We start from the raw sequence: 24,750 nt of genomic DNA, 5'->3' as shown, positions 1-24,750 counted from the left end.
GACTGACATTTTGTTTGATTCTAACTCATGATGCACAAGAATTTTGAGCCAGCATATTTGTGCTTCCCTGTATTTTGTGCTTTGAATTCCTGCGATATGGTAATCCAGTCAGAATTTTCAAACAAGCCTCTTTTGCATCTGATTCTTTAGGGGTTTATTAAGCAGAAAATCTGATTCCTGGGGCATAAAACCCAAAGGTTTTTCAGCCTTTCATGTTGCAAGCCCAGGTTTTGTGTCAGGGCCCTGAGTGAGCTTCAGCCAGGAGGGGGGAGAGCTGTGGTTCCAATGCCAGATCTGCCTCCTGGGGCTGATGATGGCAGAGATTTTATCCGTAAGATTGTGAAGGATGGGGCGGAGTGAGGAGGGCTCGTGCCAACCCTGGGCAAGCTGGGGGCAGCAGCTGTCCCTTTTAGCATGGACCCACCATGCCTCTGTGGAGCCTCTGTGGCTCCTGCTGTCCACAGCAGAATCTACAACATTACAGCAGCAAAGCAGAATGCCCAAGGAGGGCAGAGCCTGCCTTCCTTGTTGCCTACCTCATTTTCCTATTCTTAGAGCCAGCTCCAAGCTGAAACCATTTATTTTCCAGCCTCCTAGCCCCAGGTCCAAGAGCTGGGCAACTGGAAATTTTGCCCCAAATACACCCTTTTTTCTGACCTACTTGTCACTGCCCAGGGGGAGCCAAGGGGGTCTCTGCTCCTCCTGTGCCTTTGTTTTGGAGATCTGGGCTTTTGTGCTGCTGACTGTATCACAGTACCTTGATGTTATCTTGGTATGCACTGGATATTTTGGTACAGAAGCTGCTTTTAATGTGCTTCTGTGGCACTCAGGGCATTCACGCTTCACTTGAAGCCACGGTGAAGCCTCCACTTGAGTTCTGCAGTACCGGGGGGCAGTGCGGGTCTGGAGTCAATCTGTGGCTGCAGGCAGTGAGAGGGCAGCCTGGTCCTGCTCTGCTAGCAGTCGGCGAGGCCAGGCAGGGATGATGAGTTTTGCAGCATATCCAGGCCACCTATTCAAATCCAGGCTCTTCTGGCACCCGTGAAATTGTCTGACAACTTGTGAGCGGGCACTGTGCCATGCGAGCAGATGGGCATGAAATGTCCCGGCAGCCAAGAGCCTGGGATGTTCATCTGGCAGAGGGGAGTCAGAGCAGAGCTCCTTGCTGCTCCTGTCCAAATACCCGTCCCTCCTGAGGCTACCGTGGCAAAAGCAGGCACAGCAATGGGGTGTCTGGTTTAGGTAGGGGGTGATGGTAGAACCCCCCTCGCTCTCTCCAGGCCCCTGCTACTCCATCACTGACGACAATTTATTTTCTGAGCTGCTTTCCCAAGCTCCTCATTTCGTTGGGGACAGCCAGCACCTGGCACTGTCCTGTGTCCTCCAGAGTCTCACCTTGAAGGCCACAGCACAGCAATTTTAAATTTTTTTTTTTTTAACAACCTCTGCTAGGTGGTTTCCTCTGAGAGGCTGGCTCTTGCCAGAAGTGAATCCTGAGATAAAAGGATTAAAACGTCCTCTTCGAGGCTTCACAGAAATTGTCACAAGGGCTTTCTTTAAAACATAACTCCAGGGAAGGCCTTAATGCTTATCACCCCGAGGGGCAGCTTTTCACAGACAGGCATGCGTTTCATGATGATTGACACATCATTAATTAACTGTTATTAATTAACCCCATAATCTGAAGGGATGGGGGGAGGAATTCCTCACAGGCCTGCATCCCATCATTTCTTTGAACACACGAGTCCCCTGTTCTGCCTCACTCTCAAACCCATCTGTCTTTGGGACTGAAGAAGCTCATAAAGAAGGCAGGACTAATGAACAGCCTTTTATAGCTCCCCCTTCAACCGCCTCCATTCCCCGACAGCAGCAGTTCAAACGTGATTTGCAGGAGTGAGACGATTTGTATCTATTACTCTGAGTTTAGAGGAAGAGAAACATGACAAAAAATAAATCGGTTGTTGCCTTTCAACCTCCCCTTGTTCCCTGCTGTGTGTGATGCTGTGAAGGATACAGGATCTGTCTGTAATATAACACTGGCTCTGTGTGTGGATGGTCACATGCCTCTTTTGAGGCTGGCTGTGCTACAAAAGCTTGGAGTGAGCACAGAAAACCCATCTTACTTCTCCAGTTTAGCTCCAGTGTGGTGACTTCCCTGCTGCACTCTGTTGCCAGAGCACTGAAGTGCACCCAGAACAGCAGCGGAAGGGACAGATTCTTCCCATGCTGACTTCAGCTGGGCTCTGCTGGTGTCCTTGAAGACTTCATTTTGCTGTAATCATTTTGAGCCAGCCCCTATCTTCTGCCAGTTCTTCCTGGTGGCCTCTAACAATCTCATATGTCAGGCAACAGCATGATTATAGCTTTATTTAGCTAACTTTGCATTTGCTTTTCAAGGAGCAACAATACAGCAATTCTGTAGATTAAATGTGGCCTAAGAAAAGAAATTGTCCTGTTTATCCACAGACACCAGATTCTTGGGCTGATGCCAATCTTGATAAGACATCAGGGTGCTGGTAAGCCAATAGTCATAATCACTGATCAGTGTTTTGCTGATGTTTTGGCAGCGTTTTGCATCCCATATTGTTGACCCTATGCTTTTCCTATTATGCACTGCATCTTTTGGCAGGAAAAAGACCTTCTCAGGGATCAGAATGGTACCTATATTGCAGGAGATGCCTAAAACCCATCATGGTTGGCATGGTTTGTTCCTTTTGTTCAGTGTTGTGCATCAGGGTTCCTCCCTCCCGTGCAATTTCAGACACAGCAGCAATAAACCTGACATTTTGTGTCTCTGCAATTGGGAAGGGCCTCACGTTGCTGACATCTGAATTACATTTTTAACAACAATTTCCTTTGTTATATAAAATGAAGCCAAAACAAACACTGGTATTGGAGGCTCATTTTCTAGTTTAAATAACACAGACCTTTAAATGGATGAGGGCTATGAATCATTTTTGTGTAGATAGTGGTTTGGGGTTGTTTACTTGCTTGTTTGTGAAATATTTTCTTGTTTTTTGGTGTTTTTTTTCCTTGTCATTGTAAGCCTATCACTCCTGATGCACTAGGACAGTTTGGAATAACTCCTTGGTCCCTCTTATCTGTATTTCTCTCTTCTCTCCCTTCCCTCTAAAAATTCACTCTCTAAAAGGATAAAATTGCAGTGTATTGAATTGCCTGGTATTGCTGGTATTGAACCCATTCTTTATTGCAGTATCTTCTAGATTTTAATAGCTACAGGCTCCAAAATCATTTTGGTGTTACCAAAGACATTTAATATCTGTGGACTTATGGAAGGTATTTTCTGGCACTCAGCAATGATTCCAAAGCCTCAAAAGAGTTACACTCAACAGCCTTGAATTTCAAAACCTGACATCACTGCAAGAGAGGAATACAAATCCATCAACATGAACAAGATTTTAATTGCTTTTGAATGATTCTATAGAAATCTAAAATTGCTTTGTGGGATGAAAAAAAAAATCCCCACTTTTATCTGTGAAAAGGTTTTAATTCTCACGAATAAAATAAGTGGTTGCTGTAATAATACAAGAGTTTTTCCCTCTGACTGTGTAGCTGCTCCTTCAGCTCCTGCCTGCTGGGATTTTATCCTTGAGCAGTGAGACACTGGAGTTCATCAGATATTATAGGTGGCAATTGCCAAACCAGGAGAGGCTCTTTGGTGGCTGGCAGATTTGAGCTTCTATTACATTAGCTGTTATAAAATGAGACCACCTGCATTCTTTTTCAATGTGACCTTCTCTAGCTGATCATATGCTGTGTTTTCTCTGTGATCTGATCTGATTTTAAGGGTAGTCAAAAGGCCAACAGTGCTTTAAAACCCAATAATACCTAGACTCTTGCTTTACAGTTTTCTTTTTCTCTCTCTTTTTTTTTTTTTTTTTTTTTTTAAATGAAAGGAATGCGATTCCTGCAAATGTTTCTGCAATTGTCATAGCTTCTGGTTAAAGCATCCTCAGGGACTGCTGGAAAATATTACTTCTCCTGTTTAGAGGAGAAGTAAATGAGTCATATTTTCCAAACCAGTTTTCAAGGAAAGGGGTATCAGAAGTTATATGTATTTCTTGTTTAACAGATCTGGTGATTTCTTGAAAATGGTCTGCATGGAAAGACAAACACCACCAGAGTGTGGATGTTGACTTCCCAGCTGGCACACTGCAAGGCAGAGACATCTCTGAGCCTGCCCAGGGATGGTGCAGGTCGTAATGGTCCCTCCCTGTCCCACCCCTCTGCCATCTGTGGGGTCAGATGTGGTGGTTGTCCCTTCGAGTGGTGCTGTGACAGAGCCAGGCATCCTCCTTGGGTGATGGGTGGAGGAGAGCACCCTGTCTCCTACCCTGGGCAGCTTTGCAGGCAAAACAGAAGGCTTTTCCCCTCTCCTTCACCTACTGAGGGGGACTGTAAGAGGGGTCAGGTCTGTCTTTGGGGGTCTGCAGCTGTTGGGTATATGTGAGCACAGTGGAAGGACTTTCCTGGACTTCAGAGGGAACCAGATGTGGCCTCTCATCTCAGTATTTCTGTTTGTGAATCAGCTGGAGGAATCCCCTGCCCTTACCTAAAATATTCAGGATGCCCAAGGGAGGATTCACAGAAAAGGAGATATTCAGATATTCAGGGTCTCCAAACTGGGGACCAACAGGTCTGTCCCATCTCCTGCCTCTCCAGGTGGCTCCTCACCATAAAAAGCTGTTCTGAAACCCTGAACAAGCCTCAGCCCAGGTGAGGGAAGGAAAAGGCCCTGAATTCCTCATCTCCACCAAAACCAGTATCTTCCATGTAGCTAAACCTTTCCAAAAGGAAAGGTTTCCAAAAGCTCTCCAGGCCATCAGCAGGCATCTCAAGTAGAGCCATAATAGCATCTAGTGCTGGTCAGCAAGAACAATTTTTAACCAGGTTTTAAAATTATTATTGAGCTTGTTTTAGAGAGGGAAAAAAGACCATTGAGTATTTACTATTGTAAGTGACTGTTGGCAGCACCTGAAAATCTCAACTATACATTTTTTTGTTTAAAACACTTTGATACTAACATGTATTATAGTACAGAAAACCTTCCTAGTGAGGGCTTTAAAATATTTTTAATTATTTTTAGAAGTAAGCCTACCCATTGCATTTTGAAAGACAATTATTTTGTCCTTTCTTGCATAGCAACACATTTTAAAATGCATTTTAAACAATTATTTTAAATTGTTTTTCTTCCAATTGACCATAGCAAACCAGACAAATCTCTTCAGAATTAATTTTCCACCCAGCTGAAGAAATTAGCTATTGCTTTCTCCCTCCCACCCCAAAGCTGAGCTGGAATGGTTACCTGGATACCTTGCCTGTAAAGGATGTATGTGCTGAAGCAATTTGAATAGCCTGATTTGTCATCTAACTGCAGACATCATTAGCAAAGCATTATTTGGCTGGAACATTGTAGGCTGAACATGGATAACTCTGCTGTGTTGAGGAGAGATTTAATTTAACCACCTTGTGACCAAATAGTGCCTGTCCTGAGCTTGGAGCTGCTGCAAGTCTAGTGTGAGAGATATCAGCTGTATCTGGTGGGATTTTATTTCCCATAGTGTGTAACTGTTGGAAATATCTTCTCCATCAGGATGAAAACAAGCTTTTGTTTCAGAATCCACTGATCTGTATATTTTGGGGCAAAGAGAGAATTTCTGTATGATGGGGAAGAGGAAAGGGAAACAAATTTAAGCCTGGCTCTTGCATTTTTCCCCACTAACTCTTAATTTCATCATAGTCCCCATTTCAAGTTATTCCTCTGCTTTTCCTCTCTGTCCCTACAATGGCAATTCCATCACAAACAGGTTCTTGAAGACAATCTGGTGAAGTTACACTGATGACTTGGAGTTCATTCCACTGTAATTGATGGTGTGTAAAGCAGAAAATAGTGTCCTTCTCTGATAAATCCTGCATGTCAGAAGGCAGAAATAGCCATTTCCCTGGAACTGGACTATGGAGCGTGGTCAGGGAGGTAGTCTGTGCATAGCAATATGGAACATGTGAAAAACAAATCTGAGATTTAACAGAGGATTTTGCTGTCTCTCAGGTCACTTTTTAAGTCTGGACTCATTTAATGTACCATTTTAAGGCTTTATCCAAAAGCAGGTCATTTATTATTGGTTCCAACATAATCTGGAAAACTCAGCTCAGGTCTAGAGATTTGTCATCTAAGTTCAATAGACCTCATCCTCTCATCTAAGCTAATTCTGCTGCTACAGCTGAATTGCAAAAGCACCACAATTGCATAGCTGCCAATTATATATTCCTGAACATCCTTCTTGGCAAATCCAATCAAGAAATCATAGTCTTAGATGAAGCACAGTTGCAAAATATTCTGCTGATCTATGGTGCAAGTCCTTTTCCTTTAGTCGTAATTGATGTTACAAAATGTTTTATGGTTTCTGTCATTAGTATTCCCAATTGGATCAATCTCCAATTTATTTCATTCTGTAAAAATGGTAAGAATTTTCTACTGATTATCATCAACAGTAGGGCATGTTTCTAGATTTATCAACATGGCATATTTTTGCGTAGGTAAAGTCTTTTGTCTTTGAATTAAAATGTGTCTAGGTACTTTTTTGTTGTTGTTAACAAATCTTGCAAAATGAAGATTCTTTTGAGGTAGTAATTAAATTCTTTCATTGACATACTCTGTTATGCACAATGCTTCAGTATAATGAATATATTTATTCCCAGGAATTCTACATTATTTTTCTTGCTATTTGTAGGACTCAGCGTATAAATAATGCAGACCATGCTGTGCTGCTTTTCAGTTCATCCTAGGAAATTATGCCATTAAAAATGCCACGGTTCTTTCAGGCACACACAGACACAGCAGGTAAAGAGAATATTCATGTGATAATAGTGGCAGAAGTAGCACCAGCTAATACATAACCCTGCAAAGCACACCTCAGACGATGAAATTGTTTGCAGTAACTATAGCATGGAATGAGGCTGTTGTTTAACTTAACATCATGGCAGTCAAATCCTGATCCATCAAAGTGAGCTCTGAATTTGTAACCTAGGGTTAGGACGTAGAAATGCAAATAAGGTGAAATGAAATTAAGAGGTCTGGAGCCTCCCCAGCCACCCCAGCCACACACATTTGGTAAGAGCAATGAAAACGAAACCTCGTTTGTGCAGTTTTGGAAATAAAGATCCCCCAAAATTCCTCAGAGACTTTTTTTTTCAAGAGCACATGTTTGTATTTGAAATCTACAAATCAGATGTTAAAATATCTTCTCTGCAAAAAACAGCAATTGCTCTTGCAGTGTTCAGACAGCAAAGATCAGGCAGTGCATAAAGCACAGTCGTGTCTCTTTGCTCAGTAAGGTCAGAGTGGTTTGTGTGTTTAAGAAGGAAAACTTGCCATCTACCATTCATAGGCATTACTTATGTATAAGCAGAGCTTTAGTACATGTGGCAAATGGAAATTAAGTACATGATGTGCCTGGAAGGAGTTTATCTAACTATTTATGGGCTGCTCTCATTTTGAGCTAGAACTGACTTGGCTATTTTTAGTTAAGTAACGTTAAAGTAGCAGGTACTTTTAGAAAGAACCAAAAAAAAATTTCCTGCAATGCACAGACCTTTCTTGCTGGGTCTCATTTCAGACCTTAGTGTCTCCATGCTCAGTGTCACTGTAGGAGAAGCTGAATCCATAATGCCATGGGATTGTCCTTACCCATGCATAGAGGTTGGAACTAGGTGATATTTCAGGTCCTTTCCAACCCAAACCATTCCATGATTCTTTGAGGCTTCCTGTCTCATTGTGGATCAAGGAGTTGCAGCTCAGAGGCAGGCTTTAAACTTCCACAAAGCAGCTTTGTGTGTCTTTGTGCTTTTCCTTATCCCCTCCCAGCTGAGTGCAGAGCATTTGAATTGGTTTTCCCAACTTGGAGCCAACCACTCCGGTTTGGAAGTGGACCATGTCTGCTTTCTAGCAACCCACATTAGGTTTTCTCATCCCTTAAAGGCAGCACTTGTGTGGAGTGCATGTGTTTGTCCAGTGGTTTTGGAAAAGATTTGGTTTCAGAGTTAAAGGTAGGTGTAATTGATACAAAGAGACTTTGCACAGGATTGACTTCAGCTGAGTATGAGGCTCATATGTGAAAAGTTTTTGCTAGATCTCTCAAAATAGTTCAAAATGTAAAAAAAAAAAAAATCTCACTGTCTTCAGAAATACCCCTCAATCTGCTTTCTAGTCTTTATTCATGATAAAAATCAGCAATTTGAGACACTTCCCTTTAGAAAATAGTTTCAGTAACTTCAGAGATGCAGATGTAAAACATAGCTACAGCACATCTTTAGCATGAGGAACTATTACTTCTTTCTAATAAAAAAGGAATGGGAAGCCATTAAAACTCATGAAATAAATAAGCCAGAAGCCTATAATTTAATATGGTCATCTATTTGGAAATGCACATTGTGCATAAATAATCAGACTCATCAGTAGGCAATCTGCAGCCATCTAAGAAGTTGGTTTGCAATTGCCATCTGACCTGTAGGTAAGTGGAAACAATGACTTCATTAAACCTACAAAACTGAATATTAATCATTAGCAAGACCAGCTCTACAAGATGGAAGGGAAGCCTTAGTATGTCCCCTGGAGCTGTGTGCATGTACCTAATGGCAGGATTTAATTAAGGTCATATCAAAAAAGATTTGCTGTTTTGCCACAGTGCTCACCAGCCTGCCACAAAGGCTGTGGGATTTAGGATGTTTAAAGATTTATTGTATGCCAGGAAAGAAAAAGGTGCATCTGTAAATATGTCCTAAAAGACTTACCTTCACAGGTGGTGTCCAACGAAGAGTCTTTAGTGGGGAGGAACTGGGTTTTCAGTGAGGATGAGTGTTTGACTGGATGCACTCTTTAGAGACTGACTCACTCCATGGTTCCCCCCATCCTTTCCAGCAGGGTATGAAGCAATCAGTACTAGAACAGAGCTTTTGGACAGCATATTTTCCAACCCTGCCTGAGCCTGCTTTAGTCCAGCCTGGACAGGATTCTCTGGTGCCTTCCAATAGCACTGAACCAAGGCACTAATATCTGCCGTGTCTGGTTTGCTCTCTTTTCTCCTCATTCTCTCTTTGGAGTGTAAAAGATTAAGAACAACTGAGTATTTTAATTTCTCCAGGAAGTTACTGAAGGGTTTGGTTACGCTTTCAACCTTTGCACTGCTCTGTCACACGCTCCCTGTTAGCAGAGGTGGATCAGAGCCCCTGCACCTCCTCTCAGCACCTCCTCCATGCCCGGGGCTCCCTCTGCCCCTCTGCCCCAGCACAGGCAGGCCCTGCCCGGGGCCCACCAGCCCGTGGAACGTTCCTCTCAGCATTCCCCTCCTTGTGGGAATCCCCTCCTTGTGGGGCCGGTCTGGCTGCTGAGAAACACCCTGAGGGCAGAAAGCATGGATCCAGCCCTTCTGGCTTTCCTCAAGGGTTTGCTGGGTGAATCCCACCACTCCTTGGTTTGGCTTCTGTCAGGGTTTCCTCAGGAGCCTCCTGTCCTCCTGCCGTGCTGACAGCCCCGGCTCTTCTCCAGGGTGTTAATTGTCTCTGCTCAGTTTTGGGCCCCTCATGACAAGAAGGATGTTGAGGGGCTGGAGCATGTCCAGAGAAGAGCAATGGAGCTGGGAGAGGGTCTGGAATACAAATCTTCCAAGGAGATGTCCTTCCATGGAGGGAAGAGGATGTTCAGCCTGGAGAACAGGAGGCTGAGGGGAAGAACTTCTCGCTCTCTACAGCTGCCTGAAAGGAGGTCAGAGCCAGGGGGATTTGGCCTCATCTTCCAAGGAACAAGCAACAGGACAAGAGGAAATGGCCTCAAGTTGTGCCAGGGAAAGTTTAGACTGGGTACTGGGAAGAATTTCTTCAAGGAAAGAGTTTTCAGGCCCTGGCAGAGACTGCCCAGTGTCCCCATCCCTGGAGGGATTTCCAAGCTGTGTTGATGTGGTGCTGAGGGCCATGGTTTAGTGGTGTCCTTGGCAGTGGTGTGGCAATGGTTGGACTCAATGATCTTAAGGTCTTTTTCCAACCAAAAGATTTCTGTGATTCTCCCAGCCTTAGACCACACCACAGTTACATAGGTGAAACCTCATTTAAAGGATGCGGTTAATTTGCTGGTATGGCACCAGTGTAAGTGATCCCCCCACCAAAGGGGGAGGCTGATATTTTAAAAGATGTGACTAAAACAATCTTATAGGTATAGAAAGTGGTATGACAAATATAATCCTGCTTTGCACCTTTGGGTCATTTTGCAGGTATTACTGTAGGTGAGCAGTGAACCCACTTTCTTTTGTTTCCTTTGTTTTCCCCTTCTGCCCCTTTGAACGAGTAAGCTGATTCAGTCAGAAAGTAGCCTCAGTGTAACTAATCCTGTAATACTTTCTTGACATTCATATTGCTGTTGAGCATTTCTGTCAATACAATCATACTCTGTGAGCTGAATGGAAAATAGTGCCCAAGAGAAAAAAACCCAACAAACCAAACAGGTTTCATTCTTACCAATATTTGTGATAAAATGAAGATCTTTGCTCAACTTTATTGGAATTCACTCAGGCATTTGGTAATAGCAGCCTATTGGAGATTGCTAAGGAGGGAACTCAAGGGGCCTGTAATAAAACACAAGAAGATGATTTCTGTATTCTTTTTTACCCAAAATCTCAGTCCTAAAAGTGTCAGACACACAGTGTGCTTTGGACAGAGTTAAAATTCTAATATTAATTTAAGAATCTTCTCCTCCAACACTTGCTGAATTCTGCAATATCCATCTTGATATTAACAGGAGCTGTGGAAGATGTCATAGAGATATTTAAAACCATACACTAAAATCAGACATTATGTCTTCTGTCCCCCACATCCAGCCATGGATAGGAACAGGGTATTTGCTGGAGATTCCTCTTCTCATTGTTCACTTTAATCTGTATTTGCTCCACACTGCACTTCACTTTGAGTAGGGGCTCCTAGTCCATGAACTGTCTCTGTTCTTCTTGGTCCATTTGACCTTGAATTCAATGGGAGACTTTTCACTGAGTAGATGGATCAGGCCCAGAGAAGAACAGTAAGTGCTGAAGGAATGAAAGTTCAAAGAAGGAATGAAGTTCAAAGATTAAATCACGCAATAGATTTGCCTCACCATATACTTATCCTCACAGTTCATACTAAAAGGTCTGAAAACTGCAAATGTCCTTGGCTTTAGAAACAGCATAGCCCTCTCTTTGAAATCGGACTCCCACGTAACTCCTGTGCGCTGCGCACACACACATCTATCACACTGATCAGTAGATAAGTTTCATATTTTGCAGATATTTAAATGCAGTTAAAAATTCAAGTAGCCAGATATGCACTGTTAGAGAAAAGCAGCTGCATGTCATAAATCAACTCCATAAAAAAATGTTGGCAATGATGTCATTTTACTAAAGGTTTTACCACACATCCTTTGCAGATTTTTCCTCCTTCTCTTGTCCTCTACTCTTGTCTCTTTTTTCTTGGGCTGTTTTTTAAGCTCTGCTTTTATTATCAACCCTCGCATATGTTATTGTAATGTCACCTTATCTTGCCAAAGAACCTCAATGTCAGTAGGCTTTTAAGTTTAAATTAGCTGAAACTAATTTCTAAGCCTTGTGAAGGGGAGCACACCAGTCTCAGACTGAACATGAGCTCAGCTGGGAAGCTGACACACACGCCCAGATACACACAGATGCACGTACACCCTTCTTTATCCTCACTCCAGGTTTGGTTGGATGTGTTTCTATGATCTACCAAGCATGAATATTTCTCTTCACCTCGAGCATGGGAGTTCACTGAATGCATTGCACTTGCTGGGAGATGTTTATATCTCACAGGAATTGCCCGGAGCAGCCAAGCCACTAAGAGTTGATCTTCCCTTGTAGTATCCCAGAGTAGTTCCCCAGCATCCTTCTGCTCTTTGTTCTTCCATAGAGGATATTTTTCGGAGGCTTCAATAGGTCTTTTTTCACTTAAGATAGGCAGGTTAGGACACTACTGATCCCTTTTCAAATCCTGCATCTGCTTTCCTTTTAAGTGATGCTTTTCAAATCCTTCCCCTCTTGCTTTTTTTTCCTAAAATGCTGTGTCCTTAGGATTAAAGGAGGAGGGGAATAATGCTCTGCAGAGAGCAGGGATGGTGCTTGTTTCCCTCGCCCTGTTTGCAGCCCCCGCAGCAGAACCCATGTGGAGGCCAGGAGGTTAAAATCCTTATTCTCAGTGCAGATTCAGAAGAGAGGAGAGATGCTAATACAGCTTGATTTTCCCCTGGGAGTAGTGCAGTGACTCCCCATGGGCTGCAGAGCATTAACCCACCCTTTATCCAGCCGGTTGCAAGCTAAAAGGACCCTGATGTGTAATTTCCAACATAATTTGTGACTCATGTGGCTCCCTTAATATAAAGCATGGCTTAGCAGCAGTTTCCAGCCTGGAAGAGGAGAAGCTTAAAGAGAAAGTAAAGTTTTTTTATATAGTTTTATAAGGCAGGGCAACTGATCTGTGAAATGGCTACAAGTAAGGGCACCCAACCCAATACACTCTTACTCATGCAATAAATGAACAACCAAGGCCGAGAAAGATACAGTTAATTAATTCAGAATTACCAAGAGACTGAAACATTTGGGTTAATATTAAGCCAGTCCATGGATTCTTTCTTCTTGAAAAGTTAAGGCACCCTTGAAGCAAGGCTGAGAAAACCTGTTCCCCAGCACTCAAGAGGTTTAGGAGCCCTCTGGGGTATTTGAGCTTGTAAATCACCTTGGCAGCTGCCGGTCAGAAATGAACTGCTAGAGAAGTGCTACAAATGGCAAAGTGGTGATGTCAGCACATTCCCAAACTTGTAATTCTTTGCAGATGGGAGTAAGGCAGGTGGGACATGTGTCTGTCAGGGAAAATCAGCCTGAGAGATCTGTTGATCAGCCACTGGGTTTTGCAGCAGGATGGGGCTGATGCCCAGGCACAGCGGGGAAATGGTGAGCAGCAAAGGGCTGCTCTGTTTTTCTTGTTGGGCAAAACTCTGGTGGAGAAGAAAAGACATTAATAAATAGAAGTTTACCAACCAACTGCAGAACCAGCTTAGGGTAAGGAATAAGAGAGACCCTTCACAAAGTAGTATTTGCTGACAGAAGGAATAGTAATAAGACAGGAGTAAAAAATAAAATAAAGAGGTTGCAGTTTGCTATATTAGAACAATGAAATACCACAACATATCAAAGCAACTCCCATTTTTTCTGTAACCACCAAGTAGTCTGAACCAGGTAATTACCTCTTCTTTCCAGCACAGAGAGGCATATCACCCTTTGCCACCTATTATGGGACATTAAGGGCAGCAGTAAGGCAGGCTCAGGGGTACCTGTGCTTTTTTGGGAAATCACACCTCTGAGGAGTTAAAAACACACAACTCTAGAGAGCAATTATTTCACAGGTTCTGCATGCCTGCTGACATGAGAGGCATAATTATAGAAGATCCTCAGCTTTTGAAACAAGCTTGAAAAGCACAATTTGCCATTCTGCTGGGGAATATCTCTTCTGAGCAGCCAGCCCATCCTCTGCACCCCTTCACAGGGCTGGAACTGGTGTGAAGTAGTTGGAGCTGAGCTGTCCACTGGCATTCAGGAGATATGGGGGTGGAAGTTGCATAAGATCCTTCACTGTTCTTATCCCGTTTCTCATTTTGTACTGGGTGTGAGAAGAGTATCCAGGCTTGAAGATCCTTAGCTGGGTAAAAGCAGCTCACTGTACAAATGAGTCTTCCATGCTCTTTTTTTTTAAATGTACTGGTCTACACATACATATTTTATAGGCTTTGTTCCATTAATGATTTTGATGGTAGTTATTTATCTGCAAAATCTCGGGCACTTAACTCAGTGCAATTCAGTATCCAGTAGATCTTGAATGGTAAACAGTCAATAAAAAGCCAAAAGTGTTTGAAAGGAGGGAGCACACCATGAGTTATCATGGTTATTCCTTTGGGGTGTTGGGAACATGGAGCTCTTCTGTATAAATCCAGATGCATAATTCAACCGTGACTCAAACCAGTGAAATGTCAAAGAATTTTCCACTTTCATAGCTGCAACCTGAGAATCCATTTCTTTATTCTCCCAAGCTATGACAGAATGACCACTTTTTTGTATGCCTAATAGACAGGTAGTATTGTATTCAGTTTTATCTTCATTATATGATCTTAAGAACTGCAGACATTTCATTTGGGAGAGAGAGTGTGAGGAAATCCACCTGGCACAATGCAAATAGTGTTTCTGGAACACAAGAACTCATAAAAGTTATCTGAGCTTTTCTAGATCTACTTATATTTCCCACTGTGGGGCAGGAGACAGATTGAAAGCCAGCACTTGAGTCTTATTTCTGAGTAGTTTGTCCATGTAAGAAAGAAAAGTAATTCTTTTTCTGTTTAGAGGAGTTGCAGTGCTTTGAGTGGTGCAGTTATTTGGGTACAGGAGTCTTGAACCCACCTACAACATGCAGACCTCAATGTCAACCTGAAAGGTGACATCTGGGATCTACTGAAGCCCATGGCCAATCTGACTTGTACTTTTGACAGAATGACACATTTTTTCCCAAAGTTGTTGGTGTGGGTGGGAGAAGGAGAATAAAAAACAAGTGTGAGTCTGGAAGTGGAAGGGGTGAGCAGCCGGAGCTGCTTTGGGGACCTGGTGCTTATCCTGGCTGTTCTTGCAAAGCTCTGAGCACAAAAGAGCTCCAAGGAAGTATTAAGTCTATGCTTGACTGTCAAGGACACACACAGTTCACTGGCTAGATGTGTGCCCCAAGTTAAGCATGTGCTTAATGAGGCTAGAATGCTTTGCTTAGGGCAGAGCTGAATCCTTATTAGCTCCATGTTTTGCAGCTTTTGCTAAAAAAATGGGGCTAATATTTTCTTGCTTCCTGGGAGATTTTGAGGACAAGCTTACTAACATTCATCATTCTCATGATGATGGGAAGGCAACTCATAAATAAAAACTAAGAAGTTATGTATCAGTACATCAGATTCACAGTAATTACTTCTTCTGTTTTGAACTGGAACCTATTGTGAACCCTGGAATTTCAGTGGCACATATATCACGTACAGTGAAAAAGAAAAATCCAACAAGCTGAAAGAAATTGGAGCTCTGCTATGCTTCTAATATGTTTAATGTTATTGTTCCGTTAAATCCCTACCCTTAATGACCCCAGACATATTAAATAACTTTCTCAGGGCTGAAGAAATGCTTCAGACTTATAATTTTACACATATTTTTCCTCCTGTGCTCTCAGAGCTCTACAAATGTTATTTATTGAAATTTTCTGTAGAAAATATTCTGCAGTTTTTTCTTCAAGAAAGGCTGAAGGTACCTAGGCTCACACTGAGCTCTGTTTGCACTGCCTGTTTTTCAAAAATAGTTTTTGCAGCTGTATCATTTTTCATGTTTGCAATTTATGGCCAGCAGACAATGTACAACAGAACCTTGAAGGGATAAATCGAGGGGAAAGTTGACAGATATCATGGGCTTGGCATGGCAAAAATGCTCACACCACTTGTCTAAGAGCACAAAGGAATCCAGGCCATGCAGGGGCAGAAAATACTGCTAGTGATACAATTTCTTAATGAAGACACCTTGAAGAAGGGCACAAATATCATTGTAGCACCTCATTAATATTGTCTCCTAATTATTTACTTGCTATGAGGTTTTTTTTCTTGCTGCTGTGGCAACAATATCACCCATAATAACGTTGGCACCGGGAACTCTTTTTTGTTATCCTGTCAGGTACCTCTTAATCTTTCAATTCCTGTATGTCAAGTCAAGTTTCTATCTCAAAGATGAATCAAACCTTATTTCTTAAATTAGTGACAGACCCTTTCCAGAGCTTGCTGTCTCTTCGTACCATGACTCATTTGTTTTTCTGTACTAGTCCTCCTTTTTCTGGGTGGTAGAAAAAAACTTTGTAGCCAACAGGCATTGCCACTTAGCCAACGTGGCATCAACATTTATCTTATTCTCTGTCCCACATCCCCTCTTTCCACCAGCATCCCAAAAGAGGGAGATAAAGACGAATTTGCAGCAAGTCCTTCACATTTGTACGCTTGCAATTTGTGCATGTGTGCTGCCTCCTGTGCAATCAGCACACAGTATGGATTATATACCTCCTGCTGAGCTCTCTGCCCAGAGGGTAGCCTCTTTACATCCAGGTATGAAGTCCTGAGCTTCCAATTTTAGGAATCCACATTTCAATCCCCACTACTGACCAAAAAGCAGCCGTGCGTGTCATTACTTATAACAGAAGCAGCCCTGTACACAGCTTACCAAAGCACTTGTGAAAAGCATCTTTGTTTCATTTACCCCAGGACTCAGTGGTGCTGCTTTTTGATAATAACTGAGATCAGGCTCTATCCCATGATGCTGGAAAAACTCATCTCTCCTCGAGTATTTTGAACTTGCATGTTTCCTAACATTGTGCCTGCCTCTCAAATTGGAGATGCCTGTGGGGTGCAGGGAAAATGCAGGCAAATATAAAGAATGATCCTACTTGTCTGCTCACACTGTGGCCAGTACCACAGCAGGGGGTATTATATAGTGATGTATATGTTGGATTATATATTAAGGGCACCTACATCCATCCATCCATCCATCCATCAGCAGTTTAATAGCACTGGAGCTCATCTCTTTGATTTTGCACAGCTAAACCTGTTTTGTTACAGCGATTCATGTTGCCTTCTTTTCACCATCTTTTAAAAAGATAATACATTGTGGTGGTGCTATTGTTATTATTTAAAGACAACAGAAACAACTTGTGAATCTGAAATCTGACCAGGCTGGGAGTGCAGCCCCCAGAACAGGGACCTGACCCCTCTCTTTGGGCTCCTTCCCTGGGAGCAGGGAGGGGACCGGCGGCTGTTGCGCCAAAAAGTGTGAGTGGGGAAGACGTCCTGACAAATGTGCTTACACTAATTTTATTTTTTTTTTCAATTTGCTTTTCCCATAATGACAGGCAGCTACTTACTAGGTAGAGCTGGAAGTAATATTCTGAATTGCTGAGGGAAATTTTCCTACTTGATCAAACTCTTATGTGTTTTGCGCTGATCAAAGATTCTCTTCATGTCTTATGTATCTGAGAGCGCGAAAGAATGAATGAGAAAAGGAGCTCTTCTTGTGCTGGGAGACAATGAAATGATGATCGGTGAGATTATGCCTTGACATTACTGTCAGCACAATGTCAGTGAAGTCAGAGTATAGGGAGGGTGCATTTTGAGATAATAATACCAAATCCAGATCACTAGAAAGAACAGAAAAACCCCAAATGCCCCCAAAGCCCAACATTTCCAAGAGGAAAATGTCTGGGCTTATTGGTTTTTTTTTTATATTGTAGTGGAGAATAAAATGAATCTTTCATGTACTTGGATCATATTAATTACTCTGATTATTCATCCCTTCTTAACCTATCTGCTTATGTAGTCAGGAGTGGTAACTCATGTTTTGCTCAGGTGCAAATCTGGTTTTATTTATATATACATATATGTGCATAAGTACATATTGCTACATCTCATGCATGGAATGCTATGAACCTTTCCCTGCTTCTGCTGCAAGCAAAGGATGGGTTTTGCACAACTGTTTCATAAACACTGATCCATGTAGAGGAATCTGAGGTTGTATTCTAGAAACAGTGCTGATTTAAAGGGGAAAGCCTAAAGTAGGCTTTCAAGATTCAAGACATTGGGTTAGTTGTGTATTTAGTGAAATAAAAAAAAATATTAATGGTGCTTTGTAAAGAAGGGGCCTCTGAGCTGAGGAATCTGCAGTCTGAAGGCATTGAGATTTAATTCCCAGGTGTGGCTTGAGGATGCTCTTTCCAGGAATGAGAGCCAGTTGTTCTGGCATGTCTATCATATGTATTCCTTCTTCAGAAAGGCACTCAGATCAACCAAAGCAAGTCTTATTGTGATGGTTTTGCTTTGATTGTGTTGCAAAGAAGAAAAGCAAGAGTGGAAATCTGCAGAAGAGTAAGGCTATCAGATGGGGACAAGGAGGAGAGGGCTGTGGCCATGGGGTTGTGAAAGGACATTTTGAAAATCATGTTATAGCAAAGTCTGTCAAGAATGGTTTAGGTCTGGCTGATCTCACCCTGAAGGCAGGGAAAGGGTTAGGTGACCTCCTGAGCCTTTTTTCCTTTGACTCCACAACTGGAAATGGAAAGAAAATCCACCTTAATAACTGTTTCCCTGTGGATTTTCTCTTTCTCCCCCCCTCCTCCCCATCTTCCTGTGCCAGGTAAAAATATATTTATATTATAAATGCTCTTTTGAGAGCTTCTTGTCATTCTCTGCATCAGAAGTTTATGATTTATATTGAGCTAACTGGTCCTTGAGCATGTGCTGTTGTCAAACCCTCTTCAGCTGCTCAGAATAAAAGCACTCCGGGGCTGGCATGCCATGGCATGATCTTGGTATTTATCCTTTTGGCAGTTTGCTAATTATTCCTATTGCTATCATATCCCAGTGCGAATTTCTGTCTTCCTGCCACAGTAAATACTCTCATTTTTCCTAGCTGCAGAACTGCTAGTTAAACAGAAGCCTGAACATCCTGCAGAGGCCCATATTGTCATTTGGATGATAGCAATGAAACAGGCCAAACATCCTTTCTGTACCACTTAAATAGGATGTCTTTGCATTCCTGAATTGGCCGTTTTTTTTCTGGACCATATTCTGCTCTTGTAAGCAGCTCATATCATTCCTGGGAGTGCTCTTTGTAGCAGAACATTTTGTTAAAGCCAAAGCCATCAGCTGCCAAGACTCCATAAGGAGTCAGAAATAAGCACCAGGTATCCACTGCTGTAGCTGTAGATGCATTAGCAATATCATTTATCTTCCTAAGGACTTACTAAGCCACTAAAATGTATTATAAAATTAAGTGGCATTTTTTCCACCTGTTCTAAGTGGTGCCAAACCACATAGAAAGCCCTCTCGGATGATACAACTGCATGCAAAATCTAAGTACCCTCCTAAGGAGTGCAGCTGACTCAGAGACATTGATTTTTTTTTCCACGAGCTGCCTCCTTCACTTAGAATAATAAGCTTTAGATTATCTCAGGGCACTCTAGATCCCACTGCTGCACAATCCAATTTGACATAAGCGTTGCAGGGGGTGTGGGGAGGAAGAAAATCTTTCAAGCAGACACTGGACTTTCATTCTGAGTTTTCCACTAGTACAGAGATGAAGTTCATAGGCAAGGGCTGGGGAGATTTCATGCCTGTCTGTGTTGGAAGAAAGGATCTCTGGACTTGATGGAGTGTCTGTCCTTGGGTTGCTTGCCCAAGCAAGGGGCGCCCCACCGTGGTGCTTCCAAGTGCAAGAGGTCCCCAAGTCCCTCCTAGGCCACAAAGTAATTGAAACAAGCAAATTGCTGAGTGGAAGCCTTTTAGTCTTGCATTAACTCTATTTTATCATTTAGGTGATCCTGTATATTAACTGTTGAGCCTGCAACTCAGCTCCAGGACAGGTGTTTAAACACCTTCAATACCCCAGAAGAGAGGAAAGCTGCTCTTCAAAAGAGGAGACTAGCAACCTATAGCTGTGGATAGATAATCTCCAGTTAACTGCTCCAAGAGCCAAATTACTCTCTTATCAATGTTAGCCATGTCCCTGCCAATGCAATTACAACACCTCACTGTCTGGTTACTTTTCTTAGTGATTTCGCTGCTGCTGACTTTCCCTGGCCTGAGAGGGTCAGGGTTTCCATCTGCAAAATGCTCTAACACAAACAAACCCGCTCCCTGCTGTGGCAAATCTCCTTGTTGTGATCCATAATCATCCCTAATCCCTGTGGCTGATGCCCCTGATTATGTGTCAGAAGAGGAGTGCAAAGCATTTACAAGGGGCTGTTCTCTAACCAGGGACACATCCTTCCATTAGTTAAGGTACACAGGGGTGACACAAAACGTGGCTCTGAAATGTCTCTGGGCTGCAGCACAGAAAGACAGCATGTGTCTGTCAGGATCACACTTGACTCTGATTGGGCTGTTTGCCCTATTTTCTAGCTTTTTGGCTGCTCTACAGATAATAGGACCCCTCCAGAGCAGAGGAAGTCTGGCAATGAGGCAGGATTCTTTCGAGTAATACATGGCCCTGGTGGGTATTAATCCTGATAATTTAGGCAGGTGCATGCAAATGATCTGGGAAACTAAATATAGATTTGCATGTTAAAGGTGTAGTTTTCTAAAATGCTGGAGCGTCTGCAGAGCCTGCAGTCTCACTGTGGTGATGAGGTTCCTGAATGGCAAGAAAAAATATCTATTAATGTTGGGTTTGGGGTATCAACTAATTGGCAAAAAAAAAAAAATTTACAGAAACATTTGAGAAAAGCTTTTGTCTTTGCAATTATTTTTGCATGCAAATCGTTTTTTCCAAATACTACTGAACACCAAGACGTGTCCCAACCATAGCTAGGATGGAGCTGATTCACCACATTTCTTCCTGTCTCTGTTCATTTATCAAAGTAGCTTTATTTCTTTTATTTGTAATCATGGCTTGTTTTTCTAGCCACCAGATCAGATTATAGTTGCATCTCATCTTGTGTCAATACAAATGTGTCCCTGTCCTGTTTAAAATTATGCTTTACTTCCAATATTTTCTCTGAATTGTGCCATGGCAGGGAAATTTTCACGGGCTTTGATTTCCCCTTTAGTTCTTATTTCTCCTCTACTCGTGTTACTGTGCTGATTTGTCTTTTCCTCATGCTGTAATTGGTCTGGTGCCACTGTGTAATTTTTAACTGTGTGCACTATCAACAGACTTCCATCTGTCTCTCCTCCAGAGCTTCCCAGCCTGCCATTATAAATATCTGCCAAATCCTTCTCCAAAGAGAGGATCACCAGATTCCAACTGTTTGCAAAATAAGAGCTGCTGCCAGAAATCCTCTCCCACCGTCTGCAACCTGTGCAAAACATGTTCCCAGCACCTTGTGAGATGTTTCTGTTGGAGTAGAGGAGCTCTGCCCATGGCTGTAATTTATTTTCCCTCCTTCTACAGAGGGCTCAGCGTATTGATTGGTTTTCTCAAATAACTCTTTATGTGTGTCATTTTATTAGAAAATTAATATCAATAGTCATCAGGTAATAAAACCAAAATAACTTGAGGTCTGGGGTTTTTTTTCCCCCCTTCTAAAAGCAATTCTGATTTCAAACATGCTGTAGGATGGGTCAGGTCCAGTGTTGTTTTGTAAGATACTTTACTTGACCTGGAAGGGACTCAGAGTTCATGCCCCTTTCCCAGCCTGTCACGTAGAGACTGAGTGCCAGGTACCACCATCCAAAGCCACAGTCACTGCTAAGACTTGCTGACTCTACATCTGAAAGCAGAGTTTGATCTTCCACCTCTCTATGTATGTACATCAGAACAGATCATTAGAAGACTTAGCACCAAACCAGGGAATGCAGTGATTAGATTGTGCATGCCAAAATTAGCAGCTTTTAAAATGTGAATAAAATAATGTAGAAAAACACCTGGATAAAGTAAAAGTACAGATTATGAGGTAGGTGCCTTTTTAACACTGTTTAAGCCATCCCCATCAGTCCACTTACTCCATCGATTCCAAGCTGTGTTAGGCTCATGTGGCTTTTTAAACTCAGTTATGTACCTTAGGGTATGATCATTGCACATGTTTTGAGTTTGAGGTTGTATGGCAGCTTACTGAGGCTGAGGAGTTACCAACAAATCTCTTTAGGTGCTACTTCAGATATGAAATTAGCAATAAATGTGGGTTTGAATAAAATTCTTGCCACCTAAACTCAGATCCAAGGAACAAGGTTCCTGTTTGATCTGTGGAGTATTAGAATACGTAAGCAAAAAGTACTTTTCAAGGTTATTTCAGGAGAGGTTTTCACATTTGGATCTGCTACACCTTTGAAGCACCAAATAAACATGGGAGTTTGTTTCATGCCGAATAGCCATGTTCAAAAACCAGTGGTATTTCCATTGTTTAACTTGCCCTGTGGATTTGGTGCCCATATTTGAAGGGTTTAGAACAATCAAGTTATGATTTTCTAGGAGGCTGCACTACCCCTTAATAATACATTATGACAGGAGAGAAATACCTACAAACAAGTCTAAGCCTGCAGGACAGCTGTGCTTGCACCCAAATGAATAATATCTGCAGCCATTGCCAGGGGGGAGAGGAAGCAAATAGAAAAGTGAAATTAGAGAGACTGGAGTATGGTGGGGATGTCCTGACTGCCCAGCATGTGGAGCTGGGCTGTGGGCATGGCTGTGCCTGCAAGATTGAGATCTAGCCCGTATTTAAGTTGGATTTTCCAGAGCAAGATTTTCTTGTAAAGGAGCAGCCATGATTTGTTTAAAGTCTTAGGGAGATAAAAAGCAGATGGCATTGATTAGGTAATTAGTAATATTTTCTGAAACTTATCAGCTGTGCTGATATGTGTAAAGTTTGCAAAATCATGGGATGAATCTTTCTGTCTTTGATTTGTTGAAGAAATAGGCTACTTTAAAATCTGGAGGGGGAGGGGAAGTTAGATACAAATGTGTAATTTTCTGCCCAGCAGAAATATGTTAATCTTTTCTTTGCATTTATATTCAGGGCTTATTTCTTCATTTTTGAGGGGAATATGCACAACAGGGTGGCAGCTCCCCTAGCTCTTGTCTTGATGACATGGTGTATTGTGTGATGTGCCATAGGTTTCTGGCTCTCCTGTATTTCTCTTTGTGGGTGTGCTCCTTCCTCTCTAGCATTTATTATAGAGACAAAGCAAAATATTATTTTTTACTTTATGCCAAGCTCACATTTAGCTTGTGTCCTTGTGAACTCTTTGCAGCCACAGCAGCACCCTAGCACAACTTCTACCTGGCCTCCTCTGCTACCACTGATATGACAGTGGTCAGTGCTGTTTTAGCCAGAGCATCACTGGGATTTTGGAGGCCCCTCTGACCTTGAGTTACACTGGACAGAAGTCAAATGTCTTGAAGTTGTCTCTCTGATGGCAATTGTTCATAATTCAGGGTGATATAGTGTACCTCACCAAGATACTAATATAAAGAAAAAAGTCTGAGAAAAGATGTAAGCCTTTCAAACCCTACTGGTTGCATGGCAAAGTCTTCATATAGCCATTAGACCATTAGACTTACCCAACTTCTCCAGCAGTTTGGATACAGGAGAGCTCAAGGGCAGATACCAGTCCTGGTAATCATGGTGGTTTGTCGACACAGCTCCAGGTTCCCAACAAGCCCCATGGTTAGGATCTACAGGAAATTCTCTTGAGGTTTGACCTCTGCACCAGCACCCCAAAGCTTTTCATGAGACAAGATCCCAGTGCAGAAGCTGTATTTTAATTGCCAGCATGTAGCATGGGTGATGCATGAGCTGTCAGCTGGCCACCTGTGACAGTGGGGTATGAAAAGGAACTTTGTTTTCTTCTTCTCAGGAACTGTCCTCTCTTGAAAGTTGCTCTGCAGAACAGCTTTGCAGTACCTATCTCCCATTTCAGACTTCAAAATAGGGCATGTTGCAGGTTGAGATGAGGCCCAGACATTGTGATGGTCACTGCTTGAGCTGTGCTCCAGTCAAAAGCCATCAGGACTGGAAACTGCCTGAAGTGAGACAGAGATTTGCTCCTTTATTATATAGAGCTTTCTATTTTCCATGGAGTTTGGTGCTGAAGCTTTAGCCTTTCTGTCCCCATCAGAATGACACTTTTTATCTATTCTTGAAGTGAAGAAACAACAAACTCTGAATCCTTGGTGGAACATGGGTTTGTTAATGTTCTTTCACACATGACGTGTCGTGGCCATCAAAGTGCAGTGAATCCATTTCTCCTGAAATGAGAAAAACACATCAGTTTGGGCTCTTAAAAGGAGAATTATATTTTAGATAGGAGCTGCACGGCTGCCAAAGATGAAAGAAAAAAGTTATTACTTTTAGAAACTTCATAATTGCAGTTAATGATAATAATTTATGAAATGACATTGTCTTCACTGCTATCACTAATGAAATGTTTGAGAATGATAAAACAGATCTGGTTAAACAGGACAAGTGTCTTGGCTGGAACAGCTTTGTGACAGCAGCCTGTGTGCACAAGGCTTGAATTCCTATTTTTTGTTACAGTAGTTTAAACAAGAAGATAAAATGCAGGCTACATGGCAAATAATGCACACAGTTATTTAAAGGCCTTCTATTAAGCAAACAATACTGAACTCCTGAATAACATGCTGATGACTGAGTACTGCTCCTTAGGAATCCTTACCCTTCATTAAAACACTTTCCTTGTTTTTCTTTGCAGACAAACCAGAGAACAAGAAACCCCACCTGACTTTTTTTATTTCTCAGATTATGAAAGACATAATGCAGAAATAGCAGCATTTCATTTGGACAGGCAAGTAAAATGGATTTGCATTAAAAGAGAAGTGGAAATATTGAGATAAGTTTCTGCACTTGGCCAGCACTGTAACTGAGTTTCATTTGGAAAAGGGGAAAATGGAACAAAAGTGGGCAAACACCACAAATAAAGGAAATGGCAGATGACAAAAGGGTAGATTAGTACTTAGGAAATGCTACTGGCTCTGAGAATTAGAAGCCTAGCAGTAAGTAATCCTCAAAAAGAAAGAGAAATTACATTGAGAAGCAGAGAAATGAATTTCCCTTGTGATACTAAAGTGTGTACAGAGGGGACCCATCTCCCTGGGAATATCTCAAATAATTGTGTTGGAAAACTGGCTCACCTCA

The 24,750-nt window shown here is 42.2% G+C and overlaps 1 protein-coding gene across 1 annotated transcript in view; it reads left to right on the top strand.

Annotated features, from left to right (window-relative positions):
• The window catches only part of FAM20C (FAM20C golgi associated secretory pathway kinase), a 57,336-nt gene that overhangs the window by 21,540 nt on the left and 11,046 nt on the right, over positions 1-24,750 (top strand). Inside the window, 1 exon segment of the mRNA XM_008498591.2 lies at positions 24,308-24,400. Within this exon segment, the coding sequence (XP_008496813.2) occupies positions 24,308-24,400 (93 nt within the window).

The sequence above is a fragment of the Calypte anna genome, chromosome 14 (genome assembly GCF_003957555.1).
Source record: "Calypte anna isolate BGI_N300 chromosome 14, bCalAnn1_v1.p, whole genome shotgun sequence".
Taxonomy (NCBI): domain Eukaryota; kingdom Metazoa; phylum Chordata; class Aves; order Apodiformes; family Trochilidae; genus Calypte; species Calypte anna.
Note: the sequence above shows the minus strand (reverse complement) of the source record. Positions and strands in the feature narration are given on the sequence as shown.